Source organism: Canis aureus, chromosome 19 (genome assembly GCF_053574225.1).
Source record: "Canis aureus isolate CA01 chromosome 19, VMU_Caureus_v.1.0, whole genome shotgun sequence".
In the NCBI taxonomy this organism is placed as follows: domain Eukaryota; kingdom Metazoa; phylum Chordata; class Mammalia; order Carnivora; family Canidae; genus Canis; species Canis aureus.
In genome coordinates, this window is record NC_135629.1 from 52,609,442 (window position 1) to 52,622,098 (window position 12,657).

The 12,657-nt window shown below is 40.3% G+C and overlaps 1 protein-coding gene across 1 annotated transcript; it reads left to right on the forward strand.

Annotated features, from left to right (window-relative positions):
• Positions 1 to 2,307: 2,307 nt before the first annotated feature.
• LOC144291130 (olfactory receptor 7E24-like) lies at positions 2,308 to 6,682 on the forward strand. The gene is made up of 2 exons (XM_077860854.1): positions 2,308 to 2,350; positions 5,745 to 6,682. Exons 1-2 carry the CDS (start codon positions 2,308 to 2,310, stop codon positions 6,680 to 6,682), a joined length of 981 nt encoding a protein of 326 aa, XP_077716980.1.
• The last annotated feature ends 5,975 nt before the right edge of the window (positions 6,683 to 12,657 follow it).

Sequence of the window (12,657 nt, forward strand, 5' to 3'; positions counted from 1 at the left end):
TGCCTAATTTGATGTTAGTACCATACCCGCCTGTGGCTGATATTCGTAGTCCTTACACTTCTTCCTTGTTTCTAGCTGTGTCTATATGTGTAAGCTTTGTCATTTTTCTAGGTGTAGTATAACTGAAGCAAGTCCTTATGCAGTGCACTGAAAGGCTGGGCAAGCTGGTCACTCACCCTACTCTCCCTTTCCTATTGAGGGAAACTCTTCCAGCTGGAGATTTCCCTCTTGGTGCTGAGCAGTGCTAGCTGGGGGGAATGGAATGATGCATAAAATGAAGCTGTTCTTCCTTCCCTTTTGTTCTTTCTTCTATTTGCTGAAGTTTCTTAAGTAGACTTCTAAGCTCTTCTAGAGCTGTTTTTGTGCATGGATAGTTGATTATTGATCTCTGTAGGGGGACAAAGGCCAGGGTTGCCTTCTATACCATCTTGGTTTAATTGATCTTTCTTTGCATAAGATAATGACAGATCAATCTCTGAATTACTCATCAAGAGTCCTCTGAGCCAGGAGAATCACATGGGTAGGATGTGGAAGTTTCCAAGAGACCATAATTTACATGCAATTTATTTTGTCCACCAGAAAAAAAAACCCACAGTCTAAAAGCACACTTATTTAAACATTAGGATTTGTGAACACAAAATAATCTAAAGAAAATACATTCTGAAGCAAATTATTCTCAATGTACAGAAATCAGAAACCACTGGGGACATTTGTTGAATTTCAGCATAGAATGGCTACAGTGTGGTGTGATGTTAATGGAGGGACCCTGATGATAGAAGAGAAACGGCATCAGCTTCTTCTGACTACATGTTCTAAAGCAACATGGTGGGGTCTGCAGAAATGCCAAATTAGAGCCAATTTCTGCCCACATGTCAGATCTTCTGCAGGGGAATTTTGTTGAGAGCCTTGTGGTATGATGGGTTGTGGACTACGTTGGGAAGCAGAGAGACATCTCTAGAGTCTTGTGGTATTAAGAGACCAATGTCCTGATAAAGGGCAAGGCTTGCATGGTGGGCAGATTTTAATATGGTCCCAATGACCTCCACCTCCTATATTTATGTCATTGTGGAGATTCATTCCCTTAAGTGTGTCCTGGGTTAGTGGTTTGCTTCCAAGCAGCACAACTTCTGAGATTAGGATACAAAATGATGCTGGCTTTTATATGCCTATCTGTTCTTTCTCTGTCACCTGCTTATTCTGATGGAAGCCAACTGCCATGTGTGAGCTTCCCAAGAAAGACTCATGTGACCGAGAATTAAAGAATACCTCTGGCCAATGGCTTTCAAGGGACTCCATCCTTTCAATAGCTATGTGAGTGGGCTTGGAAACAGGTCTCCCAGTCAAACTTCGGGAAGACAGTAGCTTTAGCTGATGCATTGATTTCTCTCTTGTTAGACACTCTTGTTTATTTAAAAGAAGTAGCAAGATACAAATAAGCATATAAAAATTAATAATATTCTAATGTTCATACATCAATGAAAGAAAAACTAGGACTTAGGCTGTCATTTAAATAAGGGAAAAAGACTTAAAAGAATTTCTTCTTAGAGACATAAGTCTTAACTCAGAAGATGAAAATAATTTATGATTCTTGTTATAGAAGACTGAATTCTCCCTAATGCATGTGATTGACATAATGGATTTGCAGATGCCAAAGTCAAAAAGTCATAAATTAAACTGAAACAAACAAACAAAAAAGAGTCTGTACTTTACGTTAAGATCCTCAAAACTGGAAGTCAGAGGCAAGGTGTACAGATGAGCTTTCTTCTAAGAAGAGGAATGCCTAGACCCTTCTTTTTTTTAAGATTTAAAAAAAATATTTATTCATGAGATATACAGGGAGAGAGAGGCAGAGACATAGGCAGAGGGAGAAGCAGGCTCCCTGCAGGGAGCCCAATGCAGAACTCAATCTCAGGACACCGGGATCATGTCCTGAGCCAAAGGCAGATGCTCAAATGCTGAGCCATCCAGGTGCCCCTGCCCAGACCCTTCTAAATGCATTCACTTTTCTCCTTTTCTTCTTCTCTTATTAGGAAGTCCTCAGAGATTGGGATAATATGGACCGATTTTGTTAATTATGAGCTCTGTGCATTGAGCTCTCAAGGTCATGCAGGAATAAATAATTAGACAGTGCCTTCAGCCCTTCTGGGTGCCAGGACTGTTAGGCCACATACTGTCTTCTTCTCCCAGAGTCATCATCTGCACAACAGGATTCATGCCTGAGTCTGTCTTCTTACCAGCCCTGAAGAAAAAGCCTCAACCATCATCATTCACCAAGCAGGAAAGGGGAGGGGATCCAAACTCCTAGTCATGACCCAGCAGAGGTATACACAGATCACTGAGTGCCCAGGGAGATGGTGGATGGAAGAGGGCCTGCTGGGAACTGCTTTCTTACCAGCTAGATGAGCTGGGGCTGGCCAGAGGGAAAGGCAGCAATATGCAAAGTTTCAGCTCAGAGACCTATGAAGTTTGTGTTCTTTTTTGTGTTGGGGGTTTCATAATTCTCATTCAGAATTCTGTTCTCCTCCAACATCATTTCTAGCTTCCATATGCATCACTCACATGAGCGCAGGACATTAAAGTTAATTAAGAACCCATCTTGAAAGGATGTAAAAGCTAATTAGCACATTTCTATTTTTTGTTCTATAAATTCTTTTAATACATTTCAGACTTCCAGTTGGGTCAAATTATATACCTCTGTTTCAGTTTTTTGTCCCCCCACCCCCACCCCATACAGTTGCCTTTCTTTTTTTTCTTCATTTTTTGTCACAGGATCTATTTCAAGGGAGGTCCTCTCTATCCTGCTCATATTTGTACATTTCTTTCTCCAGAGAGCTTCAACTAGTGTCTTCAGGGTAAGAGACCTCCTCCATGATGATGATTGTTTCATAGGGTTAATATACCCTGTGCTTAAATCAGGCTTGAATTAACCCCTTTACTGTGCTACAGGGTGGGGGTGGGGAGCTATGGATGTTTCTCTCTATATAACCCTGATGATTTGGATCTTTGTTGCAACAAAGATGTGGATAGCAGGAGCAGCAGATGTATTGAAAGGTCCTAGCCTGGTTTTAGGGGTATAGACCTCAGCAAGACACATGATGACTGCTTTTCTTCTTCTTTTTCTTCCCTCCCTATTTCTCAGTCTCTGTCTCCTTCTTCCTCCCCTCCAATGACATTCCTTCATGAGCAACCACCCAATGGACCTAGATCTTGTACTGGGTATATTATTTCCCCTAAGCACCCTTAGAGGTCAATGTCTGGTTGAAACACACAGTCAGTCAGGGTAAGAGCCTTTCCTTAACCCTAGTGTCTTATTATCTAAGTATGTCTTAATTTTGGTTATTAATTGATTGATATATTTGGCAGCTCCCACATTCAGGCATATATATTGATGATTGTTAAGTCCTCTTGTTGGATAGATCCTTTAAGTATGATATAGAGTCCCTCTTCATCTCTCACTACAGTCTTCGGGGTAAATTTTAGTTTATCTGATATAAGGATGGCTACCCCTGCTTTCTTTTGAGGACCATTTGAATGGTAAATGGTTTTCCAGCCTTTTATTTTCAGGCTGTAGGTGTCCTTCTGTCTAAAATGAGTCTCTTGTAGACAGCAAATAGATGGGTCCTGCTTTTTTATCCAGTCTGACACCCTGCGCCTTTTGATGGGGTCATTAAGCCCATTCACGTTCAGAGTTACTAATGAAAGATATGAGTTTAGTGACTGGGGGTTGTATGCAATTGATGAATAACTGAATTCTACCTCTGAAACTAATAATACCCTGTATGTTAATCGCATTTAAATAAAAATTTTAAGTTTAAAGATAAAAAAAAAACAAACAAAAAAACAAAACCCTAGTGTCAGTCACGGCTTCGTTCAAAGACAGGTCTGAACCAAGACACAAGACCCAGGGCCACATTAAGAAAAGACCCAATCCCATTCTCTTGTCTCTAACAGCCAAGTAATTATTGAAACTTCCAAATTAAGTCATTTAGATCTATAAGAAAGGATCAGAAGGGCTTAAGAAATGCATCACAGTGCAGTGCTATCCAGAGTGCATACTTCATGCTTGCCAGTAGGCGGCAGGGACAGTGAGCAAGCCAGAGCAAGAGAAGAAAGACCTTGTATGGTGATGGTCATTGTCTCATGCCCCACTCATTTTATCAAATAAGACACTGAAGAAATAGGATGGACATCTATTCAAAATTTGGCTTGGATGTTGAGGCTGGGAATGCCACATATATAAGAAGATATAAAAAGTTTTATTCCTCATATGAAGATCTCCCTTGAAGAGAGAGCATAACTGGCCTTCTAAACTAGTCTGAAATGGCACAAGAGTTCAAGGAACGTGGCTCACTTGGGTTTTTTATTGTGTTTACAGTGTGAGTTTAGCATGAGAGTTCCTGCATATGTGCTTGTGAGGTTTGAATGTTTCACTGTCACCAAAGGAGGGAGAACCTAGGCTTGCTTGCTTCCTTGATTTTTTTAAAATTGAAATATAATTGATGTATAACATTATATTAGTTGCAGGTATACAACATAATGATTCAAAATTTAGGCATATTGCAAAATGATCGTAAGTCTAGCAAATATGCATCACTATACATAGTTAAAAATTTTTTTCTTATAATGAGAACTTTTAAGATCTATTCTTGGTAGCTTTCAAATATGAAACACAATATTAACTATAGTTACCATGCTATACATCACATCCCCAGAACTTATTTACCTTATAACTGGAGGACCCAGGTTTTCTTTTTTTTTTTTTTTTTAAGACTTCATTTATTTATTCATGAGAGACACACAGAGAGAGGCAGAAACACAGGCAGAGGAAGAAGCAGGCTCCCTGAAGGTAGCCAGATGTGGGACTCGATCCTGGGACCAGGGTCACGCCCAGAACCAAAGGCAGACGCTCAACTGCTGAGCCACCCAGGCACCCCAAGACCCAGGTTTTCTTATAAACTAGCCCAGATGTTGGGTTGATGGGATAAAGAGAGCAGTATGCCTTAAACTCTGTTAGCAATAAAATATCACACACAAAAAATAGAGTCACTTTATTGCAAAGTTCTTATAGGGTATTTGTAAATAGTCCAAGTCAAGGGAATTAATTTCTCTGCATTTAAATAAAATAAAGTACTTTTAAAAAAAGATTTTATTTATTTATTTGAGAAAGGGAGACAGCATGCAGAGGAGGAGGGGCAGAAGAAGAGAGAAGGAGAGGGAGAGGAGGAGGGAGAAGCAGGCACCCTCTTGCCCCAGCGGGAACCCGAGATAGGGCTTTATCCCAGGACTCTGAGACCTTAACCTGAGCCAAAGGCAGCCACTTAACAGACTGAGCCACACGGTCCTCCCCAAGAAAAAATAAAGTACTTTTGACTTCTTATTAGTGTCTTTTAATTAGAATAATTTTTAAAGGGAAAAGGATATTTCTTAGTCCTTTTGTTTCCCTTAAAGGAGGGAGCTGATTAGAGTGTTTATAGATTTTTAAATCTCCGAGTATCCCTCTAATTTCTTTCTCCCAGTCTCTCCAAAGTGGATGCACATAGAAACAGGTGAATGGACCAAAAGATGAGAAAAGAGTTCTAGGAAGAATGTGTTGCTACAACTGAGAAATTTTGCTAAATTTTCCTCAAATGTGAATCCTTTATTTATGAATTGCTTGAATTCAAAATATAGACACACTGACAGATCCCAGTATACTTGTTTCCTTTATTTAAACTCTCATTTATTTCTCAAAAGCTGTCTCTGCTACACAGAACCCCAGAATCTAACAGATGTCTTGGAATTCTTCCTCCTGGGGTTCTCAGAAGATCCAGAACTGCAGCCTGTAATCTTTAGCCTGTTCCTGTCCATGTATCTGGTCACCATGCTGGGGAATCTACTGATCCTCCTTGCTGTCAGCTCTGACTCCTGCCTTCACACCCCCATGTACTTCTTCCTTTCCATCCTGTCCCTGGCTGACATCGGTTTCATTTCTACCACAGTCCCAAAGGTGATTTTGGACATTGAAACTCACAACAGAGTCATCTCCCATGTGGGCTGCCTGATTCAGTTGTCTTTTTTTAATCTTTTTGGATGTTTGGACAGTGTACTCTTAACTGTGATGGCCTATGATCGGTTTGTAGCCATTTGTTATCCTCTGCACTACCCAGTCATCATGAACCCCCGCCTCTGTAGCCTGCTGATTCTGATATCTTTTTTAATCAGCCTTCTGGACTCTCAGCTGCACTGCCTCATGATGTCACAACTTACCTTCTGCATAAATGTGGAAATTCCTCATTTCTTCTGTGACCCTCCTCAGCTCCTCAAGCTTTCCTGTAATGATACTTCCACCACTAAAATATTCATGTGTTTTCTTGGTGCCATCTTTGGTGGTATTCCAGTCTTAGGGATCCTTTTCTCTTACACACGAATTTTTTCCTCCATTCTGAGAGTCCCATCCACAGGTGGGAAGTACAAAGCCTTCTCCACCTGTGGCTCCCACCTGTCAGTTGTTAGCTTATTTTATGGAACAGGTCTTGGGGTGTACCTCAGTTCTACTATCTCACATTCTCCCAGAAAGGATGCGGTGGCCTCAGTAATGTATGCTGTCATTGTTCCCATGCTAAATCCCTTCATCTACAGTCTGAGGAACAAGGACATCAAGAATGCTTTGCAGAGGCTCCTCAACAGAAAAGCCCAGTCTTAAAAAAAAAAAAGAACAGCCCAGTCTTAATTCTTGGACTCTTTTTTAGGTCTGTTGATTAGAAATAATTGCAAAAACAAACATTTGGAATTGGCAAGCATGCCCCTTTGGTCACATAATTTTTGTAGCTCATGGTTTCCATTCCTCTTGATTTGTCACATCTAAATATTACTTATTTTGGCACATCTTTGATGGAATTAGGGGAGTATTCTGGGACTCTGTACGTCAAAATCACTGCACAATTGAATCTTATTAAACCTATGGAGTCTTCTGTATTTGTCACCTATGACCCAGACATCCTGTAGAAATTCACAACTCTCTTTTAAAATGTGGAAGGAGGAAATCCCTGGGTGGCGCAGCGGTTTAGCGCCTGCCTTTGGCTCAGGGCGCGATCCTGGAGACCCCGGATCGAATCCCACATCAGGCTCCTAGTGCATGGAGCCTGCTTCTCCCTCTGCCTATGTCTCTGCCTCTCTCTCTCTCTCTCTCTGTGACTATCATAAATAAATAAAAAATTAAAAAAATACTAAAATGTGGAAGGAGCCTCGGCTTCCATCGAAAGATGAATGGATAAAGAAGATGTGGTTTATGTATACAATGGAATATTACTCAGCCATTAGAAACGACAAATACCCACCATTTGCTTCGAGGTGGATGGAACTGGAGGGTATTATGCTGAGTGAAAGAAGTCAATCGGAGAAGGACAAACATTATATGGTCTCATTCATTTGGGGAATATAAAACATAGTGACAGGGAGTAAAGGGGAAAGGAGAAAAAATTAGTATCAGAAAGGGAGACAGAACATGAGAGACTCCTAACTCTGGGAAACGAACTAGGGGTGGGGGAAGGGGAGGTGGGCGGGGGATGGGGGTGACTGGGTAACGGGCACTGAGGGAGGCACTTGATGGGATGAGCACTGGGTGTTATTTTTTTGGGGGGGTGTTATTCTATATGTTGGCAAATTGAACACCAATAAAAAATAAATTTACAAAAAAGAATAAAATGTATGCACAATTCTCACCCATTTTCATTGTCATGTCTATCTCCCATAAAATTTTGGCTTTGATCAAATCTATTGATGCAGGTTGTCTGAGAGAATGTATGTCACTTTTCCTCAACCTTGGCTTCATGTTTGAAGCGTCTGATACACTTTAAAAATCCTCATGCCTGAGTCCCACCACCACAGATTAAGATTCAATTGGACTTGAGAGTAAAAAGAACGTGAAGTTTTTTACCAGCACTCCAGGTGGGTCTAATGAGCAGCTAAGGTGGAGGACTATTGAATTTTGTCAGACCTTTCATTCAAAGATAACTTGCATTTGTTGGGTCTTTTAGTGTTCAGGTTCAGACCCTGAACATCTCAAAGTGATCAGAGATCAAAAAGGAGGAGACATGAAAGAGTATTCCATAGCAGTAGCAAATGTGGTTTTTCCCCTCATATTCTAGGTAATATTTTTTTTACTTATCTTCTCCCTTCACACTCTACAGCTGGTTCACTGTGCTGAATAATAAGCTATTGTTTTCTGCTCCAAACTTACCTTTCTATACTTTAAATTGTGATGCTGTGGTTGGGGCTGGGAATCCTTAAACCATTGCTCTGATTTTCCACCTGGCTTTTCTTTAATAATGGTAATAAAGATCACATGCACTAATGTCCAATTTTGTTCCCCATACCTCTTAGCCCATGGTGTTGTCACTATATCCTGCAACTATGGCTCTGTTACCACATTTTTCCTTCTGTGCCTTTCACTTTTCAATAAGCATTTACTCCTACCTGTACTAAAATTAACTTCATTAAAGTAAGTAGTGTGGTTTCTCTTTTCTTGACTGAATTCTGACTGATAAATCATAATATGGGGAATAAAGCTACGTTGTGGGATGCAATGGGGGGAGATTGCAAAGTGAGCTCAGGTTAAAAAGGTGTTTGTAATGATATATCTTAGTCAAGGAGATACAGTTGATGTTTCAAGTAGTGGTGAAATTTCTGGTGGCTGTGTGGTTCTATTGTGCCTGTAGATTGTTAAGTCACCTAAGTTATGGATAAATTTAACTCTATCTTCATTTTTATTACTCAGGGGTAGCAAAGGACCATGTCCTCAGCAAAGGGGAGATCTTTCTTTTACTAGTAACCATCTCATTAGGATTCCACTTTGTCACCATGGTTCCTTCTCTTCTATCATGATCAATCTGACTTTGGGTCCTTCTGTCTGCTGCTACACACCCAGGAACCCATATACATATCAATATTTCCTTTATAGATGCTACATATAATTTCTGAAGTAGCAATCTGTGCATTTTGAAAAGCTGCCTAATAGCTAGTTCAATTTGCTCTGCCTTTATACTAAGTCAAATGGCCTACCAACTTCACTGACAATGAACCTCGTATTGGATTGGTTCTTTCTGCTCCAAAATGACTTTGGTTTATTTTTTTTAAAGATTTTATTTATTTATTCATGAGAGACGAGAGAGAGAGAGAGAGAGAGAGAGAGAGACATAGGCAGAGGGAGAAGCAGGCTCCATGCAGGGAGCCCAATGGGACTTAATCCTGGGACTCCAGGATCACACCCTGCACCAAAGGCAAGCACTAAACCACTGAGACACCCAGGTGTTCCGTGACTTCAGTTTAATACTAGATTTTCCTCCTGTTCAAGCATTCTAAAACATCTCAACACTCCCACCTCCTCTGATCCTTCTCTATACTCCTGTCATTTGGTCATTTGGGCTCTCTAAAATTTTCCTATGTTATTTATGCCCACACGCATAATTAACACAATTTCTTTCATACCCAATTTAATTGGGTAAATATTGAAATTTTCTTCATATCAGTTAATGAGAAATCAAGCTTTGAGTTTGTCTTCCAGTCAAGCCTTGAGATGATTACATCCCTGACCCACATTTTGAATGTAGAGATCTCTGAGAACCCCTGAAGTATTTAAGCCAAGTCTTAAGTCACCAGATAAATGTGTAAAACATGTAAATATAAATATGTAAAGAAAATATGTAAAAATAAATAATTGTCTAATATAATAAAATTCATCACTAGACAGAAAAATTAGAACCTGGGCTGTCTTTCAAAACAGCAAAAAAGATATGTCTCCAATGCATAAAATTCTAAAACCCAAACAAGGACTATAGAAAGAAAATTAGAAAGTTCTCCTTAGAGACATAAATTTTAACTGAGAAAATAGAAATTTTATAAGATTCTTGGTATAAAAGACCTAATTTTCTCTAAATTACATGATTAAGTCAATGGCTTTACAGATATTAAAGTCATATGTTGCTTTCTGTAGTTGAAAAACAAATGTGTCTGAATTTTACAATGAGGTAGGTAACTTGGAAGTCAGAAGTGAGGAGTAGAGGTTACTTCTTCCTGAGAAGATGACAGGTCTAGATACCACCCCCTCTGGTACATTCACTTTTCTTTTTTTCCTTTTCCACTAGTAACAGCAAATCTTTGGGGACTGGGAGAATGCGGACCAATCTGGCTAATTATGTACCATAATTCGAGCCCTCAAGGCCAAGCAACGGTAAACAATCAGCCTGTGCTTTCCAGCCTTTTAGTTGCCAGTTCCAGTTCAGTGGTCTCCATACATGCGTCTCCTCTTCGCAGAGTTGTCTGCTCCAGGGGACACATACTTGCATTTGTCTTCCTGCCAGTCCTGGAAACAAAGCCTCTGTCCTCATCCAGCTCCAGGTAGGGGACAGGCAGCCTGATCTGTCTTCCTCAGTCCTGCTCCAGCAGAGACACAATACATCCCACTGAGTAGCAAGTATGTCAGGAGAGACTGGGAGAACTTTGTTTCCTCCTCCTCAAGACCACTGGGACAGTTGGGATAGCCAGAAAGGAGGGGACCAAAATGCAAAGAATCAGCTCACAGCCCTATAAAGACCTAATGTTGTTGGTTCTGGTGGGAATCCTAGAACTCTTATTTAGATTTCTACTTTTGTCCCATACTAGTTCTATTTCCCTTGGGCATATTCCCCATCAGAGCAGGAAATGGGTTCTTCTTAACTGTCCCCTAAATCCTCCAAATGATCATGAAGGTGATGATGATGGTGATGATAGAAATATCAGTAACCACAATGGTACAAACTTTTATCTTGGGACTCCAAGTGCCAGACACATAAATTTTCTATTTAGCTTGCTACCTTTTATCCACATTACCACCCCTGAAAGACAGCAACATGTATTATCATCATCTCCGAGTTAAGGATAGGAGCACAATATTTTTTTCACCTGATTTTATTTTTTGTCTTCAACCCACCTTTTTTTAAAAAGGTGTTTTTTAAAAAGATTTTATTTACTTATTCATGAGAGACACAGAGAGAGGCTGAGACATAGGCGGATGGAGAAGCAGACTTCCGAAGCAGAACTCGAGCCCAAGACCCCAGGATCATGCCCTGAGCTGAAGGCAGATGCTCAATCACTGAGCCACCCAGGTGTCCCCCAAAAATTTTTTGTTTAAGTTCTAGTTAGTTAACATACAGCGTACTATTAGTTTCAGTTGTACAATATTGTGATTCAATACTTCCATACAGTGCTTCCCAGTGCTCATCAGGACAAGTGCACTCCTTAATCCCCATCCCCTATTTCACCCATCACCCTACTCATCTCCTCTCTGGTAAGCATCAATTTGTATTCTATAGTTAACCTATTTCCTGGTTTTCCTCTCTCTTTTTCCCCATTTGTTATTTTGTTTTGTTTTTTAAATTTCACATATGAGTGAAATCATATGGTATTTATTTTTTTCTGACTGATTTGTCTTGTTTGGCATAATACTCTCTAGCTCCATCCATGTCATTGCAAATGGCAAGATTTCATTCCTTTTATGGCTAATATTCCACTGTATATATAGATCACATCTTCCTTATCCATTTATCAGTTGATGGACATTTGGGCTCTTTCCATAGTTTGGCTATTGTTGATAATGCTGCTATAAATTTGGGCTGCATATAGTCCTTTGAATCAGTAATTTTGTATCCTTTGGGTAAATACCTAGTAAAGCACTTGCTGGATCATACATAGGGTAGTTCTATTTTTAACTTTCTGAGGAACCTCCACACTGTTTTCCACAGTGGCTGCACCAGTTTGAGTTCCCACCAACAGAGCATGAGCGTTCCTTTTTCTCCACATCCTCACCAACACTAGTTGTTTCTTGTGTTGTTGATTTTAGACATTCTGACAGGTGAGGTGATACCTCATTGTAGTTTGGATTTGCATCCCTGATGATGAGTGGTGTTGAGCATCTTTTCAAATGTCTGTTGGCCATCTGTATGTCTTCTTTGGAAAAATGTCTATTCATGTCTTCTCATATTTTTTTTTGTGATAGTCACACAGAGAGAGAGAGAGGCAGAGACACAGACAGAGGGAGAAGCAGGCTCCATGCACAGGGAACCTGACGTGGGATTCGATCCCGGGTCTCCAGGATCGCCCCTGGGCCAAAGGCAGGCGCTAAACCGCTGCGCCACCCAGGGATCCCTTCTGCTCATATTTTAATTGGATTATTTGTTTTTTGGATGTGGAGTTTTATAAGTTCTTTGTTTTTAAAAGATTTTATTTGAGAGAGAGAGAGAGCCAGAGAAAGCATAAGCTAGGGGAGAGGCAGGTGGAGATGGAGAAGCAGACCCCCCACTGAGCAGGAAGCCTGATGCAGGGCTCCATCCCAGGACTCTGGGATCATGACCTGAGCTGAAGGCAAATGCTTATCCGACTGAGCCATCCAGGAGCCCCAAGTTTTAGAAATTCTTTGTATATTTTGGATATTAATGCTTTATCAGATATGTCCTTTCCGGAAGGGGAGGTGGGTGGGAGGATAGGGTAATTGGGTGATGAGCAATGAGGAGGGCAATTAATGGGATGAGCACTGGGTGTAATACTATACGTTGGCAAATTGAATTTAAATTTTAAAAATGTAAAAAAAAAAAGATATGTCCTTTGCAACTATCTTCTCCCATTCCATAGGTTGCCTTTTAGTTT